Below are 27,449 nucleotides of genomic sequence, written 5' to 3' on the forward strand. Positions count from 1 at the left end.
TGAGGGAGGGTAAGATCAGTATGCTTTAATAATATCAGTGCAGAAAGACAAACTTAGAGGGTTCAATTCCTCATTAAGTAATAATAATGACAATATATGATAATAAGATCCATATTAAGGCACATGAAAAAAATGCAGCTAATATAACTGTACTGTTTGACACGGAAAAACAAAACAGACACAGCGGAACATGAACATAAAGGAAAAATGCTGTTAGAGGAGACAGAAGATAAAAGGTCGACTATTTCAATGAAGTCATGCAACAAGTGAGCCGATAAATTCTGAACAATTCACCCATCAAGTGACACAGCATCTGAAAGTGTTATAACACAAATGCACAAAATTTTAATAAAATCAGGATTCAGGAGCTTGAAAACTGAGGCGGGATTATCTATTTATGTGTAATCGACTTCCATCTAGCCAACGTTTTCAACATACATGAACAGTTTTATTGAAATCGCAACTTTCCTGGGAATTTTTCAAAACTATGTTCAAAAATGTCTTTGGCTGGCAATAATGATCGATAATTACTTTGCCATGGGAATATTAAAAACTCTGTTTTTTCATATTAAGGTGCTTTAAAGAAAAGCTACATATGGCTACTGCTATTGGCATTCCCCAGAAATTCAATACGCAAACTCAATCTGGTCACTGACACCCTAAAAATTTGTTTTGGGCTCTAAAAACAGACCAATGTAGGAGTGAAGAGACTGGATGAGTTGAGAGAGATGCATCAGTGGGCAGGCTGTGCAACACTTCACTCAACCTGACATCACAACCTTTCACAATCACTTCAGTCTTTTTTTAGATCAGGTTTTTATTAAGACCCAGTCCTCGGTGGCTGCAATCCAGCCGGGTTTTCTGTCCTACCAGGCAGAAAACGCTTCAGCAGTTGAAAAGTGGGATCGCTGGCAAAAGATTTGTGTAGTGAGACAGAAATCCTGACAGGGACACCATTGAGGACCGGGTCTAGACGCCCCTGGATTAGATCAAAAACATTGAGAAATCCAATAACTGGCCATTGGTCTTCACAGTATTGGGCTAACACAGGTGTAGGCAACCCAGTCCTACAAGTGCCACTGCCAGGCCGGGTTTTCTGTCCTACCAGGTAGACAACTGCTGTCACCACGGAAACTGGGATCCCAGGTGAAAATGCATATTTATCCGGTAAGAGAGAAAACCGCTACTGTGGCACTCGTAGTTTTTTGGGTTGCAGAGAACATTGAACTCCCTCAAATCAAGCAGTTTGCAAAAGCGAGCTTCTAACTTTTTCCCGTTAATAAACCCACTGGTCAACAGACGGACCGTCCGGTCATCTGATGAGCTGGGTATCCATTTCCTTTAAAACCCTCACAATCATTTCACCTGTCGGCACCAGGGGAGCTAAAGCACAAGGAAATTAACACAGAAACAACAGAGAGGAGGCTATAAAGGAGCTGTGGCCGATGACAGGGGGGCTAACTCTAACCACCCCTGTGACCCTGTGTCCCCATTTAAACAAAAAAAGGTTCTTGTAAGGCAAAAATAGATGTTAATAAATCCTTAACTGTCAGAACAGGGATTTTACATAGTGATAGCCCCCCAAAATCCATAGGTGGGAAATGAACTGTGCACTTGAAGGGCAAACTCAGAATTTAAGATAGCCATACAGTTACAATAAGGCACATTATATGGATTAAACGTAATTAAAAGGTTTTCAGCAAAAAAAAGACCCTCGATATACAGTATTAGTGGATCCAACAGATATAGTTAAATTTCTAAAAATGACATATACATGATCAAGCACCACTGTCTTTATATATGCAACTGGAAAAAGGACTTGTGTTGAATTTACCTTCTGAACAATTTTTTTCTTAAAAATGCTACATATCTGGAAAATGAAACCGATACTCATCTTTTATCTGCATTCGTTTTTTTCTATAATCATCCTCCTAAAGCAGAAAAGAACAGTACTGCCCAGTCAACACATAATTTAAGGATCAAATATGATATAGGATAACATTATTAAAAGAATAAAACTCTGGGAAAACGAATAATGCCACACACAGCAGACAGAAACAGCGAGAGAGGAAAGAGCACTGCGAGTCATCTGATCTATCTGCCTCTAAAGATAAGGACAAAGTACCAAGACACAACACTAAAAACAATATCTCAAACACAAGTTTTGTCTTTTTAAATATGTAACATATATGTGTACATAGCTCTATAACTGATACTTAAAAGTGGTCACCACATAGAGACAAATATATACGACAGGCAAGAAGAGGAAAATACCCAGGACTCATTCTGGGAGACAGATTTCTAGTGGGAAAAGTTAAGATCCCGACACATGGAGAAACAGTTTTCTGATATTTGCAGCCACCGTCTTGCTGATTATAAGAAAAATTAAACTGGCCTTGTCCTCATCCTGAATAAATAAAGTCCAATTTCTGTCAAGGTCACAGGCGGTTGGACTGCACGGACACCAAAACTGATGCTACTGCGCTCGTGCTAAAAGAAAAACATAAGAAATGACAAAATTTGACTGAAAAGACGGTGAAAGGGGATTTTTGTTCCTGCTTTCAAGGTGGATCATCGCAGTAACACGTGTGTAACCTGCCAGTACTATGAGGGTCGTTCACTGAAACGGTAACACAGAAAATAACAATCAGCAGGAGCTAATGGTGACAAATGAATTAAGGAAAAGAAATCCCAACTAAAGGGAAGCCTTGCTGCTAGCCAAATCTCGAATGGAATTGTGTTCCGGATGTGGTGCACATCCAGCCCAAATCTTTTGCCATATGCCCTCAGCCTGGTGGAACAACAGTAATGTTCCTTTAGCAACCCAACACATGAACGCTCAGCTGTTATTTATTCTGAGCCTATTGTGCAGCTACATTATTATAATATTAAAAGTCTTGCAGGCCCATTAGATCACCTAACAAATACGTCAACACATTTTCTACTCCCATTCAAGTTATTTATATTAATTTTGGCAAAACTTATTTATCACAATTGCGTTTTTTTCATTCGAACAATGCTTGCTTTCTACTAAAATAGACATAAAACTGAATAAATTGTGGCTAACAGCTATGATAAAAAGACTTTTTTCCTAATTTATAGTACATAGGCATTTATGTTCCTCCTAAAACATTCATACGAGTCTCAACTATCATGTCTGCTTACAGTAAATGTAAAGTAGATAAAAAGAAATGTTATCCTGCATTTGATTAGTCAGTAAAATTAGTCAGATCCTGTCTCGGCTACATTCGCTTGTGATTAAAGTTAGCTTCAGGCTTTCAGATCTATGAATTATTATTTGCGAGAAATGAAATTGAAAAATGCACATGGATAAGAAATATGACAAAGATAGGAAAGAAATATCTTGTTGTAAAACACAAGCAGAAATATACGCATATTATTGTGTATTTCACACGAAAATTAAAAAAATCTCTCATGGGGTAAAAAAAGAGAAGAACCTGGAGAAAAATAACAGAAAATGATGTTAAAGGTGACACAAAAAGATGATTCTGTTATCAAAAAACTGCAGTAAAAGATGTTACTCAAGGTATTAGTGGGTAAAACTAAATCTATAAATGGTGAAAGTTGAACAGACTAGGATTGATATAGATTTTTTTTTTAGAATAATTAGTGTCCCATCAATTAAAACAAATACATTCTTAAATCGTGCTGCATAATGATGAAGGGGGTCAAAATTCTTGAATATTTTATAGATTTTGCCATTATTCAACTGGTTAAAAAGTCAAAAGGACTAAAACAAATGTGTTCAAACACGAAGGTGCAAACAAGGTGCTCAAATAAAATCTTTTTGGCAATCGGGGAAGTGTTGATTGAGAAATTTGCATACCAAATTTTAACACGATCAGATTCTAAAAGAGGAAGGCGTCTGGACAAAACGCTTTGATTGGAGCTTAAAACAAGAGCAAACAGCAACAAAAACGGCTGAATATTGGTCAAATCCCACCGTCTCTCAATGCAACATCTCACCTAATCTACTGTGGATCACGTGAGGGTGGAGCTGACTAAGCTACAGAGTTTATATCGGTCTGTAGTTTCATTTCCATACTGCATATGTAGTCTGGCCACCTTGGTAGGAAACATCTGGTTGAACACCAGATCAACCTGCATTTCCAAAAACAGGTCTGACCTCTGAGCTTGCAGCAAACCAGATGATCAGTATTGAATCCCAGTGTCAAAGACTTTTTGACGTAGTTTGTAATACCTGTCCCACGCTGACCTTTTTTATTTAACCAAGTGGTCTATGTTATCTAAGTGCATCGTGACGTTTGTGCACTGACAGCCACCCGTCGTGTTGACTGAGAACTAGGAGAGGGTGTAAAGTGGCTTAACCCTGGTATCAAAACTCATTTAGGCACAGAGTTATGTCTGAACTGAGTGTGAAGCTAAGGCAGATAAGCTGGACTCCTGAAAGCCCCAGAGCTACAAAGATGAGAAGCTCAGGTCCCCGGAGAGCGAGGAAGTCCGAGTTCATTCTGGGATCTGGATGTAGGAGTTTAGGTGGCCTGGTCTAGGGCTCTCAGCAGGTCACAGCCCTGGAGGAGGTGCAGGTTGCCCTGCAGTGGCACATTGACCTCACAATCGTAACGGGTCAACTCCGGCAGACAGGTGGACTCAAAAGAAGGGCCAAGCAAACGGCTGGCTATACCTGGAAAATGACAGAGAAGGAGCGGATGATCGGGAGGGTTCACGGGCGCACAAGGGAAACCGCGTTTACAGCTGCCATGTTGCTTTAAGGAAGACATCATTCCGATTTCAGCTTCCAGCCTGGTTTTCGCTGGGCCACCGAAGGTCAACTCACCCTCGCTCTTGTTAGATGGCAGCAGGTTATACTGAGCGTAGTTGCATCTCTTTTTTGGAAAGGACTCCTCGTTTGCAGCATTGATCATATTTCCAGCATACTGACACTTCCTGTGCTGCTGCAGACAGCCGAGATACGACAACATGCCGCCCGGGATCATCCTCTGCATCTCTGATTCCAACACAGCGAAAGTACAGTTTAGAAGACGGACGTGAGAGCAGTGATGCTATAAAAGTTTACATTATGACCCATTGAGACTTTTGACGTGCGTATTGGGGCAAAATCGAAGTTTTCAATTAGTTTAGGATGAGCTATTGCAAGCGCGGATCTCTCCACATACAACTGGGAAAAACAATATGGGGGCCCAATAAAAGCCCTTGAATGGACCCACAGCAAATGGTTCTGACCTGCCAGGGATCCCCTGCTGATGGAACCATCTATAGCGCCACAGTCGTCATCCCTCATTTTCTTCCACATCATTTCTGAAAACCTGTTTTCACCCTGAAACACAATGAAGCGCTACGTCAGCGAAAAATAAAGCCGAAAAAAAAAAATCACACATCAAAAGAGTTTTAACGAAAACCCACCACAGACATCTGAGCGAAGGAGCGTTTGATTCTGTTGGCTGGACTCATGTCTCTGTAGAACACACACACACACAATATTGGACACATTTGGCCATAAAACACTGGTCACACCTGTGATTATAAATACATTTAAACTACCAGCAGATTTAACTAGGCAATTCCATTATGCCCATAGTGCACGTGGTGCATGCATGATCAAATATCAAAGACTGCAATTTGTTGAAACTTTATGCCATGAATGTCACCTCTGTTTTTGCATGAAATGGGGTATGCTCTGTTGGCAGGACAGGCGCTCCTCTCCTGACAATCTGTCCAGTGGGAAGGACTTTGCGGGCTGCTGTGGTTGTTGGTAAGTTAAAAGAGGGTCCGGAGGCCACTGTAGATTTTGACGGCCACCCATAGAGGACAGAGGGGTTCTTGCAGGGGCACGGTAAGGGGGATTCTGCACATGTGCCATCATACACGACCCGTCAACGGAGCCCACAGCCGCTGGTGTGGAGCCCATCTTCTCCTTTGCGGCACTGGGTGCAGATGTAGGCCGCCGCTGGTAGTGACCTTGAGGCTGGGCAGGGGAGGACAAGGGCTGGAAGAGGCTGGCGATGTTGCTAAAGCTCTGGTGTGTGTGAGCAAGGTTGCTGTTGCTGCCCATGGATCCCTCCAGGGGCTCGATGGGATTCAGTTCGAAGTCCTCGCCATCCATAGGAATGTAAGGAGCCAACGTCTCGAGGTCAAGGTCACTTAAGTCCATCTGGGAAAAGAAGAGTACATTATATATGTAGAAATCAGAGAGCCAAGTGTGTAACCAGAGTGAGGGAAATACAAACCTTGGTGTTAGCAGGACCGTTATCCCCCTCTGTGTCCAGAATTAAGAGCTTCTCAGTCAGTTCCACCTTCAGGTCACTGTCCACGGAGCTGTAGTAATCACCTGGACTGCTGGGCTGCAGGGCAGAAGAAGAGGTTAGAGCCAACGAGGAAGCAAACAATACAGACACGGGGGAAAGAAAGGGAGCAAGGAGAAAAGAGAACAAAACACAACAGCATAAAAACAAACGGGGACGGGTTCTAACAAGGACAGGATCCTTCCAAACATCCAGCCCTGTTATTCCTACACACAGGGCCCAGTTTGAGACCTTCCAACCCTCGTGTATCAGCAAACACAGACAGAACAGAGCAACAACTGCCACCAGTCGCTCACTCATTCAAGACGCCTTTCAGTTTATGATGATTGACTGCCCGTTCTCACCGTGGAGCAGCTGCTGAGACTCGGCGTGGCACTGCCAGTCCGTGGATGCTGCTGCATGGTAAAGGCAGCTGCCATATTGCTCATGTCCTTTGGAAGTGGAAGCGGGCCCTTGGCTGGTGCTGCAGGGGCAGGCTTGAGGCTCTCATTAGACCAGGATGGAACGTCTGGGAGGGCCATGCCTGCAGCAGACACCTGACCGTATCCTGGTGCCTGCCGGGTCTCCTCAAATTGAGGACGAGCTAAAAATAAATACCGGCTGTTATTTTCCCCAAGTTCTTTTAATTACACGCAACCGCATATGTGCAGCATTGCAGGAACATAAACAGCAGTGTGATTAACTAAAGCAAACATGATTTATGAAGTATAAAATATTTGCTTCCAAATCAAATAGAATCTACGGCTGGTTTGATCAGGTGCAATATTGTACAAGCAGGTAAACAATTATTACTGCTAACGGCCTAGCAAATACACTCTGAGCGTGATGGAGGTTGACACACACCAAAGTCGAGGGTAATAATTGTGTCTCCAGGCGTCGGAGCCAGCTGGGTGAGATCCTCCGGCTCCTCTTTGAGTTTGGTAAACAGGGCGTCTCCCGGCTCGGCGACCACGCCCACACCTCCCTCAGTTAAGAAACCGCTCATGTGGCGCGGTTTGAAAAGCGCCTCGATCTGCTCCAAGGAGAAAATGGTAGACTTCTCCTCAATGTCGCTGCAAGATTGGTGAAAGGGAGCAACAATGGAGCGTTGTGAATAGAATAGAGAACCGGTGTAAAAATGACTGTTGTAATCGCACTGCATGTCCGGCTGTTATCCACCATAACACAGCATTTAACCTGTTTCACCTGTGAGCGCCCATGCGCGTGCTCTGTGTTGACTAAACTGTTTTTGCCTCTAACTTGCCAGAGGTGTTGAGTGGGGTGGCGATGGTTACCTGAGGACGTAGTTTATGCACACGATGCACTGGGGCTGGGAGTTACGGCTGTTGTAAATGACCGTTCCCTGAGTTTCAACCCAGATGAAACCTCCGTTTTTAGCCAGCATACGATACTGAGCCGTCACGGCCTGACCCTTGGTGCACACTACAGAGAGAGAGAGAGAGAGAGACAGAGGGACAGAGACAGACAAAGACAGAGACATTGGTCAAAGGAGAGAAGGAGCACAAGTGCATGTAGGATGGTATGGATTATAAAACCTAATCCATAAATTTAGACTGTCTCTGATGTCGCTGGAACACCCTTAGAGTCAATGTCATGAATTCTTGCAAAGCTGTCAGCAACTTTCAAGCAAATTAAAATGACTTATTTGACTAGAACTGAAAAACGGCAGTGCTCCCAAATCAGGTGTCAAGTGTTTTCATGTTAAACCCCAGCATATTAGCAACATATAGCATATAGCCATAGAAATGACTTGTTTCCACAGACGCACTAATGTGACAACTAAATCCAACTGCTTTATCTTTAAACAAATGACTTTATAATTCATGGCCGTTTTAGATGTTTTGACATTGATTATTATTGTGCAAAGCTGCAAAATGAGAAAATGGCGCATTTGACTCCGAGTTGAGATGTGCTGGCCAGAATCCAAAGTTCAGTATTGGCGTGGGAAACGGGCTGAACCGTGGTCAGCGTACAGAAGGCCAATCACTGTGTGTGAGCGTAGGCTGTGTGTGTGTGTGTGTGTGTGTGTGTGTGTTGTGTGTGTGTGTGTGTGTGTGAGAGACAAAGAGATTAAATAGCACACAAGCACTTAAATATGTTCTGTATTTAAACCTATATATGATTTGAACCATCAAGAGAAGTCCCAATGTAGAAACAAACAAATAATCTGATGATAAAAATATAAAGTTTTAGTTAACTCAGCAAATTGACGTATTTATCAGAGTTGAAGATTTAATCTGAAATTACACAAATATATCTTTATAATTACCACACACACACACACACACACACACACACACACACACACACACACACACACACACACACACACACACACACACACACACACACACACACACACACACACACACACACACACACACACACACACAGCCATAATTATGTTGCAGGGATGGTTTGAAATCTTCCCCTGTACTGCCAGAGTTGTTCACAGCGCCTAATGATCTGGAGAAAAGCCACGACTCTTTAAGGCTATGTTCGTGCATGCACAATCATCCACGCACGCACACCCATGCATTATAATAGGCCACCTGGTCCGCTGGGTAGGAGGCAGCAGCGAAGCAAACCTGAACACACCATCAGGGGCAGGACTTTATTTAATAAAAACAAGGCATCTTCATAGCGCCTGCTTCACACCCACCCAGACATCTGTAAGCGAGTGCATGTACGTGCACACACAATGCTTACAAAGTCCTGGACTTTAGGACACCATCAGGTCAAGTAAGACAGTGGAACCAGTCAAGGATAAATGAAAAATCAAAGGTTTTTTAATATCTCTCTCTATGAAGAGGGGTAAAATCATTTTGCTCTCACAGTTCTGGTGGCTCTTGGTGACTTTATCTGAGTCCAGCGCGTGGTAGAAATCATAGACCGATCTCCCCAGCAGATCCTCAGGAGTGTAACCCATCAACTCTGTTACCCTGTGACGAACAAAACATAAAGCAAAAGTTTAATTCCATTACAGTCCATCGTGTCTCTTCCACTTCTGAACGGCTCCACTTCAAAAGGCTTCACACATGATTTGGGAACTAAACGGAATTTTCACATTCTCACTGTATTTTCACAGAAAAGCTAATCTCCCTCCAACACTCACATGACATGAAAAAAAATCGCCTTTTCCTGTAATATTCTTTGTGTTTCCCAACAGATCCCACCTTTTGAAGCTTTTTTTTATTTTAAAGCAAAGGATTAGACTACTTCGCGACATGGGAGGCTCCTTCAAAAATGAAAAACACATTGGTATTTTCTGATCGCAGCAGATAAATTAGCACCAGAATAAGTAAAGGTATCGCTCATAATTCACTACAAATGTAGCAAAAACACGCTTTTTAAAATTTACCCCGATTTTATAATCAATTACACAGATTACAGATAAACACAGCATCAGAATAGCTTTTCAAGGCTGCCAGCAAAAGCAGGTGTGTGTTGAATATTTGGATTTTCATGTTTCCAGACAAATGGCCCTTGATTTGTGTAGGACGACAAAGACGAACAATCAAGATGCCTGATGAAGAAGATTAACTGCTGGAACCGATTAGAGAAAGAGGAGATGGAGAAAGAAAGAGAAAGAAAAGAGATTTGTCAGTGAAAGGTACTGCACATCATCAAGGAGGGGAAAAAAAGCAAAAACAAGGAAGATAAATGAACGAAAGGAGAAGAAAGGGAAACATATCAGAGCTGCATTTTTGTTTTGGAGCGTCATCAGACAAAACATCATCAGACAAGTAACTGTAACTATAACTGACTGTTCAAAAAGCTTTGTCATTAATGCGACCAAGACACCTTTTCTACGCTCCCTCTCTGTCCCCGTCCTTCCTTTTCCTCCTCGAGCCCTCACACGGCCAGACATGAGCTAAAGAAACATTTTGTTCCTTCCCTAATGAGCGCAAGTCCCCACAGAGCCAAAAACAATAACCTCATTTGTGTAATTGGAGAGAAGATTTGGCCAACTTTTACAATGCACCAAAAACAAGGAAAATGAAAGAAAATGAGTCCTTGTGCGCACACAATGTTCTACACAAAACATTTGCATGCACAATCCAAAGCAACAGTAACTTTTTCCCCCGCTCCAAAACAAACCTTTGTCCTGCTTGAGCAACTTGATAAGATAAGAATCCCGAGTGTGTGCGCTTGTGTAACTTCATCAATGCGTGTTTGTCTTTTAATTTCAATACCACAAGGAAGAAGAAGTCCAGCAATCTGCTCAGATTCAATATTTTACAACCAAAGCACTCTCCATAAAATAGGAAGTGACTTTTGTCAAGGGCCTTCCTGGTTTCTGGCTGTGAATAAAAACTACGATCCAGCTAAAAAAAACAAAACAGTGACAAACAGTGAGAGAAAGGTCCCAGATGTTCCAGGTGGAGCATTTTCCACCTTTTATCAGACCTGGAGACCAGTCCACTCACCAGGAGCCCTCGCAGAGCCGTCCTGGATGATTGAGAACCCACCAACATGCTGCTCCTGCTTCACTTCTCTGTTGTGAAGCGTCATTAGCTGTTGGCAGCTTAACTGGCTACACTCCCTACCCCGATTGCTTTAACGCTGGTTGGACTCCTGGAATGCTGCAGGCCTGTCCACATCAGTGTCTGTACGTCCCTCAGACTGCAACCACGGTCAAAACACGATTCTGCACATGGATAAACCAGCCGTGTGCGCCCCACTTGGTGTACCTCTCATCGCAGTAGGTGAACTTCATGTCCATGCTGTGCCTGCTAAGGAAGGTCCTGGTGTCCATCGGCGTGTCGATGTTGGACGGGTGAGGGATGGGCTCACACATCAGGACAGCGCAGGTGAGAGGAGGCTCCCTGAAGCTGCACAGGCCTCGCGGTGGGCAGCTGTTGTACATTTTCAGCTGTCCGGTGCAGTGCAGCACCTGCCGATAGGGGACATGGAGAGGCCAAATGTCACCAAGAGTGCATCAAAGACCCAGATTATGAACTCGCTGGAAAGGGATATTTTCTGAAAAATCCCTCATAACACTGTTGTAAAGAAGCAAACCCATATTAGAGACCTATCCTGATGTTAGAAAATCCCAAAATTCAGAATCCAGCAACTCTGACCTTCCAGCCGGCTGACTTGAGGTTGACTGTGCGCCCCCTGGTGGTCACCGTGCACTTCATCCTCATGAAGAAGTCTCTTTCGCTGCTCAGCTCCTTGCCTTTCTTGTCATAGGCATTACCTAGAGTACATTTGGTGGGATACTGTGAGATGAAGGTGATTTTTCTTTATTTTTGATGATGGTGGGGGCCTTGAGTGCCTGAGTGCTGACCAGTTGTCTTCAGGCTGAGATTTTCTCTGATCTCCTCGTGGTCACATGGATGGGTGAAGTCAAAGATGCTGTGGCCAGTGAGGTCCACCTGGAAGAACACAATAAGAATGAAAATTCTAGAAAACAATCAAATCCAGGAAAAAAAATAATTAAAAAAATATATATATATATTTATATATATAATGTCTTTCAGAAATGTATGTTCTGGATCAGTATTGACCTCCAGCAGTAGCAGAAGCAGCAGTATTTAATGTTTTTTTAGATAAATTCCTGCAGGTGATTCAAACTTTGACTCCAAGCACAGAAAAAGTGCCACCTTTTTTGGGCTGTTCATTAAACAAAAAAATTCAAATAAATTAAATTGATGTGGAAAAAAAATACTCTGATCTCCTTTTTCTAACCCTTCGAACTCAGACTGAACAGAATTAAACGGATGGCTCATTCACTTAAATTAATCAATTCATACGACGATGACTCGTGTGCTGTTGCTGTTGTTTTTAACACGCTGTGCGCAGACATAATTCATGATTTGGGTTGGAAAAACAGCATCTGGCATTTGGAGTTCGCCGCTGTAGAAAACAAAGGCCTTCTCGGACGTGCCTGTTTTAATGTGCCTTCCCCTCTTTGTGTACCTGCGTGAGCCCCATGAACTTGTTGATGTTCTCGGACAGATATATCATATCACCGTCTGATGTTACCACGGCGACGAAGCCCTCCAGAGACTTCAGGTACAGACTGTCCATTTCCTTGTCCTCGTCGCAATTGCTGCCGCTGCTACAGCCTGGGGAGAAATAACGAGATGAGTTACACAAATTGTCTCGGTTTGTGCTCGTTATTAAGTGGTATCATTGTGGATGCACGTAATGTTTGTGATAGTGTGTCTCCGCGTGTTTTCCTCCTTGGCTCAGGGCCAAAACAAACCAGTAAATCTCCTTCCTGAAGCTCCTCAACCCCACTTTTGTCAACATCCACCCAAAATGAGTTTTATACAAGAAGCCCTCTTTAAGGACATTACACACATGACAGGTTTCTCTTTTGATGCAAATGGTTTTCAATATTCAGATTCCAGTGCTAATCACAGCTAGCGGGCTAGCTTTACTGACCCCACATGTGCAAGTGTGAACAAAGCCCAGTAGCCAGTGTGGGTGGAGACCTTTGCAGTTCCTCCAGTGTGCTTCCCTAAGATAAGAACGGCTGGTTCTCAAACCTCCCAGATGGGTTTTGCAGCTTCAGTTTGGAGCCGGGCCCAGAAAGCCCTAACCCCAGGGGGCGCCAAGGGTTTTCTCATGGACCCCGTGGAGTTCAGACTCTTGAGGTTCAGTCCACAGACGTGCGGCACCTTTAGCCTAAATACTGATCCATGATTATGAGCTACTTGGACTAAGTTGCACTTTTCATCTCCGTCTGTTGTTCTGTGGTTGTGTAACCCAGATTTCCGAACGGGATGGTGTTTTCCCTCAACAGTGCAACAGTTGTGACATTTGTGGTCTAATAGAATGAAAGGACACAAGGCTCTGCTCATTCAAGACTCGGAGCGTGCGACTGATTTTGTCGGTTTTTTTGCTTCATGTTTTATGGTACCATCCATGTAGGTCACCACATAATATAAAGTACTGGTCCACGTTCAAAAATGGCAACTTTTCCAGAACCAAGGATATCCAAGACAGCCAACATTTAAATTCCTGCCAGATGATGGGGAAGAAAAAAAACAAAACAATCCCCCCCCTTCCAATAAACCCATAATTTAGTTTTAGTTACTAAAATTAACACAGGATGACATACCTGGAATAATAAATTCATGTTCTTTGGACCCAGTTAAACCAAAAGTGGTTGCTGGACTTGTGTGTTCCTGATCTTATGTAACATAAAAAGGTCTTTCCTACAGCTAACATTCCTGTTGCTGCATGCTTATACAGCCTGTTTGTGTCCGTGTGCATTCAACCATTTTTGGCGCCATGGCAGACGGCTGTTATGGCTGGCGCGGGTGATGCCAGCAGCAGTGGAACGATGGGCAGAGTTCTTCGCTTCCTCTCAAATCTCTGCTCCCATCGCCGAGCAATCAGCCTGGTTCTGATAACCTATCGGCCGCCGCATCTTGCGGAGCTCCCATTCCTCTCCTCCCATCAACAGCTGTCTGTCTGACCCCCCCCCCCCCCAGCCATCTGGTCCTTTGCATTGCTCAGTAAAAACAGAAAGTCATCCACTGCGACTCTGCTCTCTTTTTCATGTACGTCAGATTTTAAGGGCTTATTTTTTTATGTACAGATTTGACTCTTCTGTCATTGTTGCCGTCACATTTTAAATCTTTGCTAAAAGATCTTCATAAGGAAGTGTAAGTGACTGAGTACACAGAGACAGGAAGCGGCCGTCACCATTGTTTCGGGACACATTATGTAGCCCGGTTTCCCTGACGAACAATGCAGAGTGATTAAGGAAGGCCAATAAATTGAAATACTGTCAGTCACGATCTTAATCAGGTATAAATCAAAATTATTCCAAGAACAGGTGCGAAGATATTCTAAACGTAACCAAAAATATGGTCTGTTAGTCAAAGCTAAAGCTCTGTCATTACACATTAATCTTTCAAATATCCATACGTGCTTCTGTATCTTACTGTGCGTGCAATAAAGCTATTAATGAGAGTGTTGAGATGTCTCACGACAGTATCTTGCTTCCAATGCCTGTAAACCTTTTACAAGCTTTCTTAAAAGTCTTTTGTGTTTTTACAAGTTGCTGGGGTGACCGAGGCCGCTTCTCTTCTCTGATCTCACTTCAAGATGTTACGAAAAATCAGAACAATAGGGTCTGTTTCTTTTAGAGGCTTCCTGCCTTCTAAATTTAAATGTGACAAGAGGAAGGGGTGCAACGAAATAACTTTCTACCCAACAATTACGACCCCCATCTGTTTAAATAAAAAACAAAAAATGTTGAACCCACTGAAAGACCCCCTGTTGCTTTGTGTAACATTTACCCCCAGACTCTTCAGATCTATACCGACACAATCAGGTGTATAGATTGGAATTGTGTTGCAACGATTAGGATCATTTCAGGTTACCCGTGATGCCTTCCGCACCAACCGGTTAATCAACCTTCAACTTAACAACCAGAGAGACGAGTCGGTCTTCCGAAATGGATTCATGGGAAATCTGGATTCATCACAGCACCAGACGCTGTACGTACTTGTGTCAAGCAGCTTGCGTGTGCGCAGGAAGCTGATCGCCAGCCTCATGATGGAGGCCTTGTCCAGGTGAGCGCTGACACTGTGGGGTAAAGGCAGCTGGTGAGCCAGGTCGTAGAACACCTCCGTCTCTTTGCTGCGCCGGCAGCGAGCTGCGTCGCGAGATTTCTCCTTGCGCCGCTCTGAGCTGGTCCTGCAAAGAGAAAGACGAGGACGGTCACAGAAGCGAAGCACAGAAATACGACACTACTGCGACTTTACATTTGTCCCACATCACATAAGTGATATATCAGAAATCTGCAACCTTTATGTTGCTAAAGATCATATTTGATTACAGCGCCCACTACTGGTCACAGGATGCAACTGGTTAGATATCGTTAGCCCTTAATTTTGTCCTCTTGGTCATTAAATATGGGAAATTTGCCCTCTGCCAGCCCAGGCTTCATTCAAATGTCAGCATATCCAACAGAAACCAGAGCTTGTGTCGGACCTACTGCCGCTTTGGCTGCAGAAACAGAAAGAAAGAAAAGCCCATTAATTAGACCCTAGACCCAAAGGTCGACCTACTTATAATAACCTATATGACAAGCAAGGGTGAAAAAATATCACTGCTGACCGATCAGGAAAGCAATGCATGCTAACCTATATCCTATAAATATTTTGGTTTTTACGAGACCCAATAAAAAGGCTCATTTTATGTTTGAAAGTGTGGCGGGTGAATTTTCCATTTAGGTTCAAGGGTTTTAAGAGCCCCGGGCGTCGCTCGAGGGTCTCCAAGGACGTTGGTGTCATGCTGACAGTAAAGTGAGTGGTGCGACTTTACGAGAACCGTTCAGCATTAACCGTCAATAAAGGTGTCGGGGGGCTATGAAGATGGGTTTTAACTGAAAGTCATGTTTCAAGTTTAAACATGCGAGCGAAGAGCTTCTGGTTTCTACAAGGAAACAATACAGGTGACACAAGATCAACAGGGTTGTTATCCACTTTTCTGCAATTTTAAAAAAATAAAAATAAAAACAATGTTGAAAATATCACTATGAATACAAACAGTTTGAAAGGTAACATTTTACAGAAAAAGCGTAATTTTGTGGTGTTTTCAGCATTCGCAAAGACAGTCTGTATTCGTAATTTAAACAGTAATAGTGGAGATATATATACATATATATAAATAGTGTGTAGGTTGGCCCTCTGTGAGAAAACTGGCTGCAGCCCAAGATTAAATCTGCGCATGCACGCAAACGCGGGCTAGCTGATTAAAAAGGGAGAAAACGATTGAAAGTGGCAACCGCTTTTATATTGAGAAGATAAGTATTTGCCATTGCAAAGACTTCTAGTGTCAGATCTGAATTTTCCCTCTGGCTTCAATCCAGACTCCCCCGCAAATGCACATTAGAGAGAAACAGCGCGCAATTAGCGCAGCAGGCGCAACACAGAAGCTGCGTTATCTTATCTCATGGCGTATATATGTCCCATCGCTGCGGCTCTTCGCTGGTCTGCAAGAGCTTTAAACTCATTACCCCAGACTGAGAATCAGCCCAACTCTCATTACTACTGACCCAGCAGACAGCGAGCAGACCCCGGCTGCTCACGCTCAATCGAGTCAACGGTGACGGCTAAAACTGGACTCGCACCTAAAAGTGTGTGCTTGTGCGTGCGTGTGGTGCCGCTCTTTGATCGTCTGGCTCCATTGTTGCTGCAGCTCCCAGCAGACTATTTGAGGATCCAAAACAATGGGAATCGGTCCGCCTCATTGGGGCACCGAGGTATACTCAGTGACCCCTCATCATTTCCACCAAGGGAGCCGAAATCCGACTTTGCTCACGACAGATTTGATAAATATACACTGAAATAACAACATCTGACTTCAAAGGCATGTGGGAGAACCATATGATTCCGAGGTAAAGCTCTTTTTATGAGAGAAATAAAGCCATTAATCACTTTCAGCAGCCGCAGCCACAGAGTTTTTCAGAGTAATGTTTGAGGTGATCCAACCGACTCAGTAATGAATAAAAGACCAAAGAAAATACTTGTGATTACTTTAAAGTGGTTCAAATCAACCTGGCCCAATTTAACAACAGTAAAACCTGCAAAGTACAGCAGCTGGAGGGCAAAACAAGAGAAGCTATGATGCAACTGATAATCATTTTAATTAGCCTGGATCACTGATCTTTAGTTATTCAATACCTGAAAATAGATCGAAACCAGGGGTGCCGCCCTTTTTCATTGCTCATCTTCCGTCGGAGGTGATGTGATTTTAAAATCACAAAAACAGCCCCATGACAACAGATATTGGACAAGATTCAGCATGTTTGGATACAGAGGGCATCGAGTTCATGCAGGCAAGCCAGGCGGAGAAAACGCAGCACCCGCCGATAGTCAGCTAGTTTCTGGTCTGGTCGTCACTGAGCGAGAGCCAGCTCGTCACTCAAAAATAATTACAAAAATAAATAATAATAATAATCTTAAAATGATGACAGAGTGTACATGTTGGTATGGGATGTGGATGGATCTTAATAGGGATTCACAGAATTCACTGCTGCAGTTGATTAATGTTATATTTGTCAATATTTTATATATTTTGTCAATATTTGGTCAATAAGCACTCCCCAAATTAAATGTACACTGACGAACACATTCACGACCACACCAGAGAAGCAAACTTTACACCAAATATTTCATATTTCTTTTAAGTGGAAAAATCACAGTATGCTTGCCTAGACTGTACACATGATTTTACTATATTTGTTACATAAAACTGTGTTATATAAAACCATGTCAGCACTGTTTTGCCCCCCTACAGCACAAAGAGAACACAGGAGTCCACATTTTAACGCGATACCTGATATCTTCAACCCCTGCCACTGTGTTTTCAGGCCAACAGAGGCACGGAACAGTGTTTCAACTGCCAATTAAACACAATTCTCACCATGTCCATTGCGACAGTGTCTTGTGATGATTAAAGGTCACACATAGACGCACACAAACACACACACATATACTTTAAATATTGCATTGCTTTCCTGTTGTAGTAACTCCTCAATTTACCTTTGAGGAGATAAAAAAAAACAACCCACAACAGGGATGAAAAACAAACGCCCTAACGCCCTGCTTCTCTGTCTTAACCACAACTTCAGATCAAACACGCCATGAGACTTCAGAGGTCGGCGTGCACGGTGACGCAAGTCCTTACGGCTTCCTCATATCATCCACAACCCAGAGACACACATGTCGACCTGGGAATGAATCAAATCCGAGACAGCCTCATTTGGGACAAAGCTCGGCTCTGGTTTGCCGTCAGCACAAAAAGGCGCTGCGGCGGCAGCAGTAACGCTTTTTTGTTCCGCTCTGATTCTCTGGCATCTTTTTCACGTTGCTTTTAGATGTGTGAGAATAGCAACCTGAGCCACAGCTATGTGGATATACAAGCTGCCAGCTATTTTCATCATACTGCACTCACGCAAGCTTGCATGCACAGCCCCAAATGTTTATCTAGAGTCGACCTTTCGCCTGTTCTTGTCGCGTTTGTAATCACAGGGCAATCATTTTTCGTCATTTTGCCTTTTAAGCAGACGTCAAATAGCGATTAAGTGATAGCTCAGCGTTTACCAAGTGAGCTCGTCATCGTTTTTGAAATATCGCAGTACTTGGATTGAAGAATTTGTTGTGTACGTTAGATTTCTTTATCCTTTGGTGCAAACACCAAATAATCCATTAAACGTCCCCTATGCAAAGACAAAGGGGAGGATGTGTGGATCAGTGGGTTGCTTCACACTGCACAGATTGGTCATTGGTCAGAAATATCAGTACGCATTTCACAATTTGAAATGAGAATTTCCTGACAAAAGCAAAATATCTGAGTTGTTAAATAACAATATAAACCCACAACTTATTAAACACTAAACTATGTGACTGGAGACAGGCCGCTTATTCTGAGGCTGCCAAAAACAGAAAAATAAAGAGAAAAGGTGAGACAGGTAGAAAATGCCGTGCATTCTAAAACCTCTATGACAGAAATAACACTGTCACTCTAAAAGCAAGTCAGTACACATCGGGTAGAAAACACACACACATATTCACGTCACACAAGACACTGAGTCAGTGACTGGGCTTGAGTGCCCTCCACCTGTTTTCCTGCACATTTCCTTCAGCACTTCAGGCAACATGATCAAACCAGCGCCTCAGTGGACCTACGTTCGTGTGTACATGTACACACTGGGAGTTGACCAAGAGCCTATATGCCAGTATGGACGTCGACAAAACAACTTATCTTGTTCCTCCAACTCTAGCCCCTCCCATTTTTGAGACGTGTAGGAAGAGACAATGGACCAAAGATCACGTAGTGACCAATTTACATATGAGAGCAACAGTCTAATAACCTGTTGGTCTGCCATTTTCTCACGATGTGTATTTGAAATGGCAATGTTGCATTGAATGTTTAGAATCAGTCAATAGATCAATAAATCAATCACTCACCAATCAATCAACCAACCATCAGTCCATCAATCAGCACTTTATAACAGCCTAATTGGTGACCAACTTGGTAAATATTGGTATTAAAAGCCAGCGTGATGTCTTACAGAAACAAAGGAAAAGTCAATAAAGAAAGCGACAGAGCTGCTGCTGTTAGATCTACTGGATCTGGTCCCGTCGCTAATGGAGGCATCAGCAGCCCCCCCCCCCCTCCCCCAGTGATTGGAGTGTACAGCCGTACCCACTACAGTGAACGGGAAAAGGCAAAGAGAAGAGCGTGATACAGGGCAAAATTAGACACGAAAATGATGATGATGACATCACCGGCTGATTTTTAGATGAAAAAAAATGTCTCCAATTTAATTCAATGATCACTTAATAAAAACTGAAAATTGTGGGACGTCTGAAGCTGTTTGGTGCCACAAGACCAAACAGAAAATAACATTTTAGTATGTTAATCACTGCTTTCAGACAAAGAGAAACCTGCCATCTCATTGCTCTTCTGTTTTTGTCTGAATATTTTTTTTTATTCAAACTGATCTCAATTGAAGGATTAATAAGAACAATAATAATGAAACCATCTTCTTAAATCAGCTCAGCAAACACTTTTCATGTTTGCACTCTCACTGGCTCGCAGTCTGGAATGGCATCCATGTGCGTCACTGCTCTCACACAGAGCTTAAGGCACCAAAAAGGAATTAAGAGATATTTAATGGAGAGATTAGCGTTGGATGCTGTGGAGAGGTGAGCGTTGACCAACTGTTTTATGTGCAGGTCCAAGTAAAACAAAGATGAAGAGAAGTTGTTTTCACTGCGAAGGATTATACCAAAAACCCAGCTGCACTCACATGTCTATGGGGGCATAATGGCATCTTGTTCAGCAAATTTATGTTTTGAATGTTTCTTGTTTCTCCACAGCAACATCGCGTTTAATCAGAATCCCACAGCTTCAATATTGTAATTATATTGTAATTGTTTTTGAAGTGGCGGAATCATTTATCAGCCCACCTGCACGATGCACGGTGGAGAAAGTCACGCCACAAAAAATGGATTTTTTTTAAAATACTCATTTTCATAAAGATGGGAAATATAAATATCGCAAAAATGCGGAAATTACATCAAGCTGTAGTTTCATAACAGCGTTGCACGAATGTTTTCTCTTCTCTTCTGAGTAACTCGCTCTTATCTGCGAAAATCTGCAAATCGTTCCATCATTCACTGAAACCAGAGCAGTTCAGCTGGTGTGTGTGTGCGCGCATGTGTGTGTGTGTGTGTGTGTGGGGGGGGGGGGGGTATGCAACATCATGCTGAATGTTACAAATGAAAATCTATTAAATGTAATGTGTGAGGAATCTTATTGCATATCTTCAACATGCAGCTTTATTTCTTTTGTAAATGTACCACAAAAATCAGGGGAACACGAAGTAGGTCAGGCATAAGATGTCGCTTTTTCCTTCAACCTTATTTATTTTTCACTTGAGCATCTGAAATTTTAGATGCAAAATCTCAAATATTTAATACGATAAGCTAAAATAATATTTTACCCACAATCTGAATAAAAAACAAATAATGTATATGGTGGTGACGTGCCCGAAAGTCGAACAAGTTTGTCCACACCCAAAACACACACGTCAACAGAAATGTGTGTAGATACACACACACACACACACACACACACACACCACACACACACACACACACACACACACACACACACCACACACACACACACACACACACACACACACACACACACCTTTCCTTGCTTACAGTTGGTCTTCCTGCAGTTGTGGCGCCTGGCCGAACACAAACACACATCAACAATACAGTACTGCCTAATCTGTGATCCTGGGGAACACAGAGTTCTAAAAACACAGGCCAAACACACACACACACACACACACACACACACACACACACACACGCACACACACACACACACACACGAACAAACAGCATCCCAGACGGGGGCCTCCGAGTTTGGCTCTATCAAGAGAAAAAAATAAAAAGATGCAGGAGATTGCTGATGATTCTGATAAGCCATGCGGGACGCTCTCTCTCTCGTTCTCTCTCTCTCACACACACACACACCCACACAATCAAGCACACACACACCAAGACCGACCCTGGCACAAACAAACAAACCCACCTACGCCACCCACTGATGACCGGGAGAGACTCGCTGATTGAAGGAGCTGTAGAGAGAGAGGGGCCAGGTGGTGTAACCAGGGGCAACTGAGCGGTCTGGGGGCCCTTCGTCAGAATACCAAACATGCTGCACTGGCCAGATTTCAATTAAGTGAAACTAAAAAAGGTATTTTACCCTTATGGAAAGTGTTCTTTCTGATCCACATTCTCCCACTCACACCAGTGAAGTTGGAGTTCGTTAGCAGGATTCACAATTTAAATATTAACATTAAAGATACATGAAAAATGGATTAAAGAGCCTAAAAGAGAATGTCATATCTGCTGTTGTACAACATCACTGCTTTCTAAACACACAAGTAACAAGATGAAGGGGAACCATCAGAGCAGTGTTACAATTTCTGGGTTTTATTTCTCATTTTTCTACCTTTACCCATAAGAAAACCACACTATAGCAGGAAGGTTGTAGGAAAATTATGACTTTTGCCTTCAAGACAATATGTTCTTTCAAACTTTAGAGTGAGAATAAAAGTCATAAAAATAGAGAACAATAGCTGCAGACACTAACAATCTGAGATGTTTTCACATGAGTCAATGGCAGAGCTTTGCTTGAATGGCAGCCTGTGAGTTTTTGTGGGTTTACAGAAGAAAAACAGTGACAGGAAAGATGACGGTGACAGTTTACATATGGACCGTGAGCGCCACATCTCCGCACGCCACCACAGCCAACAGCAGCCGATTCAGATGCCGAACCAACCAATACAACAACATGTCCCTCAAAGTTCCAGACAAGTTTGGCCTGTTTACTAATACAATAGCTTGGCTTCGCAAACGCACACCAATCAACTGGGTTGCTATGGGAGTTGTTTTTGCTTCTGTTGCTTGTGTTTTGACAAATTTAGCTTTTTTTTTTGCAATTTGTTAGAGCTATTGTCTGGCAGACGAGTGGATCTGATGGAGGAATATTACCTTCATCATTTAGCCTTATTATATTTTCTATTTTTCTTTATAAGCATTTATTTTCCTGTATTAGCTGCAGCTGCATTTCCATTGCATTTAACCCAGATTTATGATCTAGGATTTGACATCTGGAAATAAATAAAAAAAAATCAACAGGTTTACAAGAAGTACAATGACTGACTCGACCTGGAGCTCAGCCAGGTGACACACAGTAATGGAAGCCTGCCATTTTGGTAGCAGAGGAAGAGGAAGTAGGAGAGCTGGCGGGCAGGAAATAGGAAACGGCAAGGAGACAGAGTTCTTTGGCGGGGGGGGCATGTGTGACTCGTCAAATGGCCTTAAACTTGATGGGGCGTGGAGAAGGACAATCATGAGAGAATGTGATATGAATAAAAGGACAAAGAAAGAAAAAAAAAAAAGATTGTGGAAGAATGTAAGTTCGGAGAAAGGAGGAGTGGGAGCGGGAGATAAATATAACAAAGGAAAGACACAAAAGTGTTCCCAGACCACCACTGGTCTTCCGCTGCAGCTTCCCGAAGACCAGAGTGACGCCGCCAGGCTTCGGCATCATCTGAGGCAGACGCGTCCTACTGTCAGACTACGCTCTTTGGCCCCCACTACTCCCCCACTAAGGATGCTCCTTCAAACTAGACCAGGGTCTGGTACAAAATGATATTTCGATAATTGTTCATGCCTTACAGGAGGAAAAGAGATTAAATCGTGAGCCTCTAATGTCAAAGGTCAAGGTTTAAGAAAATGTACTTGATTTAAAACATTACAATTTCTGATAAACTTACTTATACATGAACATACATTGCATAAGAATAGAGTAAAACTTCCATGGCAGTAAGAGGGATAGTTGACCCCAAAGTTTACGGTACTTGATAATAATTCAGAATTTCCTTGAAAATCAAGGTCGTGAGTTTCCTCCATCAGGCTACTGAAATGAACCCAAAGACCCCATGACTGCATACAAATAGTTGACATAAAATGGGAAGAAAAGCGCAGAGGAATTAACCAGCACCCCTCGGGGCTCACAGTGCACTCAGCCCTGACAGGGAAAATCCTCGGCTTGTTACCGAGAGCTGCGATCGCTGAAAGACTTTAAGATCTTCACTCTCTCAGCTCGAGCTGTTTAAGCACTCTCAGCAAAGCCATGTTAAAAAAGCCCGTTGGACCCAGGCTAGTATCCTCCAGCAGTGCTTGCAAACACCAGCCGGCCCATCTGGGAACTGGCTGGGAAACACTCTAGATACCTCTCTTGACCATATCTCGAGCTCATGACCTCAACACTGCCTGGCAACAATAAATCCTTTATCGCCTCTCTTTTTCTGTTCCGTTTCTATTTTTTAAACCACCTTCCTCTTTAAATCAGGAAACCTCTAAATACGAGTTTGTGCGGGAGAGTTTATGAGGACAACGACAGATTTTTGGGCCTCGGAAAGACTTATTCAGAAGTGACAAATACACTCATATCAAATTAAGCTAATGTTTATTTTTAACCAAAGCTCCACAAATAAACTATTTTCTGTTGGCTTAAACAGGAAAACTGGACCGAGTTCTGTCCGCATCTGTTAAAAGTTGCCCAACCAGAAGTCAAGGTTCAAGTTCCCAACTATGTCCTCATTTCGAGGGTCTATGTGGATAACGGACCCTAAACAAGCTAATTATCTACAGCCCTGTAAACATTCCTCAGTGGTGGGAATGAAGACGTCACCCTTCCTCCTGCTGACAAACAATAAAATACTGGAATCACAGAACACGATTATGTGCTGGTTGGTTCAGTGAACTCGATTTCAGGGCAATCTGCTCTTTTCAACAACATATTGCATGATGTTTGGAACAATCACTGCATGGATTATGTGCCCTGTTAATAAGCATGAGAGGGGCTGTTGTTAAACTACACTGAGCTAACACGTTATATAAATGGTTCATGTGCAAGGCAGCTGCTGCAACACTGTGTTTGACTGACCAGAATATGGCTGCAAGCCAAAATTATTTAACAAAAAACTTCAGTAAACAGTAGTTTAAAATAAAAAGTCTTTTATCAACAGATTATATGAACATAATTTGTATGATAGATTACCTAAATCCAACAGGAAGTTGAAGACAAGTCTTAACTATTCTCCTGTATTGTGTCCATTTTTAGCATTATGGCCCCACAACATGGAGGCAAAACCCCAGTCCCCTCGATTGGTCGTACACATGACCTGCCCAGTCAACCCAGGACCTTGTCCAGTCAGATGAAGGCATGCATGAATCCCCAATTATGAATAAACAATGACTTGAGACTCGATGGACAGCCAGAAAAGATGCAAAAAAGTGGACCCAGGCGAGATTCACGTCCACCTGCTTCCCTCTGTAGAAACTCACATTTCGTCTCTTTCAGAAAGCAGGTGGAGCGACTGCTATGAGTTGGATGATGTCTGGCTGGTGCAGGATTAGCATTCAAGAGAGACATGGCAGCACCGTGCCAGTCAGTCGGGCCTCGGTTCACTACACAGAGATGCGATGATGTGATGGGAGTTAAGAATCTGACACAGAACTGTTTCTTCTGGGTAATATTTGTACTCCTGTTCATGCAAACGCTTCTTCCTCTCAAGACTTATCACAAATGCAACAAAGTGTCAAAGCGAGGAAAGGATAAGTGTATTCACTGTTCTTCTAAATCAGAGACTCAGGGAACACACGATTTGTTTTTCTCTCCCAACGAAATGAAAACATTGTGTTGCGTCATTACCAACCAAGATATAGTTGAAATTTTAAAATAAGAGTTCATTTCCTCCGCAGTGATTTCATATGTGCCTGACAGTCGTGGCTGCTCTGGACTTGGACTTTGAACATGGACTCTGGCAATGGACTTTGAACATGTGTAGGGGAGATCACATGCTAAGAGATGTCACTCAACCGCAACGCCTATGAAATAAAGCCCTTTAAAGTGGTCGGCACGGGAGGAAAACCTCCAATATGTTAACCTGTCAAGCGGCGGTGGAGGCTGACTCAAGAAATGACACAGACAGAGTGAATCTGTGCCATTTACTGGGAGAAAGTGTGTTTAAAATTGAATGAAAAATTAAAATGTAGTGCCTTGAATATCTAAAAGACATCATTTATGTTTCTGGAGGTTCATCCTCTCATGTCAACCCAGGTGAGAGTATCAAAACTAGTATGAAAAGCAGCACCTTGGCATGCATTTGGCAGGCAGCTACCATTAATCACTGCATGTATCAGAGTAATTATGACATTGGGACAACCTTGACAATGTGCCGCTGGGCACAAGACAAAAACACATTTACAATTACGCACATCATTCTCCTCTAGTCGAAAGAAAAAACCTGGAATGGCCGATTGCTCTATGTGGGAAAGAGCTGCAAACTAAATTATTTGGAGCTAATCACCCAGGAGGTACAAATGAGCTGTAGGTCAAAAACCCCGTGTACTGATATTTCATGATATTTATAGCAACTAAAGCAGAGGACCAACAGAGAAAATGGGTTTCAAACGCATCACTTCCTTCCTGAGTGATGGTGCATGTTGAACGTGGCGTTAAATGTGACGTACAGTAGTTGATGAACCTGTTTGTTTGCATGTTCCTTAAGGAACATTTTTGCAGATCAAGTTCCCTTGAGCATGATACAATTATATGCTGCTAAAGAAAATAGAGTGTCACACAAATGTCTATGATCATGTATAAAGAACCAAACACACAGCAGACTGTACCACCCCTCGTTTTGACCAACGGCACCAAATGGAACAAGGAGTGCGCATAAAAAACACAATTCTGATGATTCAATTGTATTTTCTCTTCATATTGCAAGAATATTACATTGATTTTGCAGGTACTGTTTCCCCATTTGCTGGTATTCTGGGTTGTTTAAACTGATACATGTGTTCTGATTGTAAAGAGGATTCAATTAACGTCATGGTGAGAGGAAGGGGACACAGTTTAGAGTCAAAACGCACAGCGTTGGATTCTGTTCATGAAACATCCGAGATGGAAACATGATGCAGTAACAGTTTTTTAAGTAAATAACTGGATTCATAGTCAAACATGACTTGACAAATTGAATCAAACAAAAAAACAAACAAACAAGCTAATATTGGAAGGCTGCTGCATTTTCTTCTTGCAAAACTATTGCACGATACCTGCAGGTCTGGAAAATTCCTGACCAGGCATTTCTGATATCTATCATAAGAGCTGATTGTAGCACATGACATCTGAAAGCAGGTCAGAGGTTAGGAACTCAAAAATGCAAACACAAAATTACCTGGTTTGGGGGAGGGAGTGGGAAAGGTACATTCATTTTCAGCACTAAATGGGAATTAGGTCAGGTCCCTGCCTGCATGCAGGTCTCCTGTGGAAGGAGATACACTGATATTCTCCAGGGACACCAGACAGTGTTTTCCAACTGTTTCCAAACTTTTTAAAAGGTTTTTAAGGGGAGGTCTCCTGTCAGCCGTGGACCCTGTCACTCAATTCGACTCTCATCTTTGTTACAACCCCATCACAAACGGTCTGGTGAAGCCACGGGCTGAGATTTTTGACAAGCGCACTATCTGATCAGGGCCAAGTCACATGGAGCGCTGCTGCAACAGGTCTCCTTCTGTGCAACAGGAGCCACCGACTTTTTCCCCACCGAACACACACTCCTCTGTTTAATGCGATCATTAACACAGGGGAACTAAATCCAAACGGCTCACCTCTTCTTCTCCTTATCGGCCGTCATCTTTTTACGCACGCTGGTGTTGTAATTCCCTTGGTAGTGTCTAGTCCAGATTTTAGAGCAAAAAAAAAGACAGAAAAAGGTTAAAGGTATAGGAGTGACATCGAAGTGGCGTTAGTCCACAGAGCACCGGGCTGGTTTGTGATCGTCCAGGCTGGAATGGTGGGGATCAGGGCCGTACAGTCTCAGAACACTGCCGAGGATTGTACAGCCTCTCACCCGTGGAAACACCGGCACACAGGCTGCTGTCGCTGCTGCTGCTGCTGCTGCTGCAGTGAAAAAAGGCGCACGCTGCGCAAAACTTTTTCAAGACGCTGAGATCTGCAAACTCTTGACACCGCACTGCCTCTGGGCTGATCAGTTGGCACCGTCAA

The 27,449-nt window shown here is 42.9% G+C and overlaps 1 protein-coding gene across 1 annotated transcript; it reads right to left on the reverse strand.

Moving 5' to 3' along the window:
• Positions 1–27,431, reverse strand: epas1b (endothelial PAS domain protein 1b). Its single transcript, XM_057047055.1, has 16 exons — positions 27,053–27,431; positions 14,779–14,969; positions 12,231–12,379; positions 11,599–11,686; positions 11,390–11,508; positions 11,000–11,202; positions 9,141–9,247; positions 7,580–7,727; positions 7,149–7,357; positions 6,650–6,888; positions 6,231–6,344; positions 5,652–6,154; positions 5,407–5,458; positions 5,227–5,320; positions 4,820–4,990; positions 1–4,666 (listed from the first exon to the last, which is right to left on the reverse strand). Exons 1-16 carry the CDS (start codon positions 27,076–27,078, stop codon positions 4,515–4,517), a joined length of 2,565 nt encoding a protein of 854 aa, XP_056903035.1. The 5' UTR covers positions 27,079–27,431; the 3' UTR covers positions 1–4,514.
• Positions 27,432–27,449: the final 18 nt, after the last annotated feature.

This window comes from Takifugu flavidus, chromosome 11 (genome assembly GCF_003711565.1).
Source record: "Takifugu flavidus isolate HTHZ2018 chromosome 11, ASM371156v2, whole genome shotgun sequence".
In the NCBI taxonomy this organism is placed as follows: domain Eukaryota; kingdom Metazoa; phylum Chordata; class Actinopteri; order Tetraodontiformes; family Tetraodontidae; genus Takifugu; species Takifugu flavidus.

Bases quoted from the DNA above. Each gene is read 5' to 3' on its own strand.
- epas1b (XM_057047055.1), bottom strand. From the start codon at position 27,078: ATGACGGCCGATAAGGAGAAGAAGAG. The intron at 9,248-10,999 runs GTACACCAAGTG...TGTTCGTCACAG, and splicing joins TTCACCTACTGCGATGAGAG to GGTAACAGAGTTGATGGGTT. The intron at 7,358-7,579 runs GTAACCATCGCC...CCAATCTTGCAG, and splicing joins TGCATAAACTACGTCCTCAG to CGACATTGAGGAGAAGTCTA.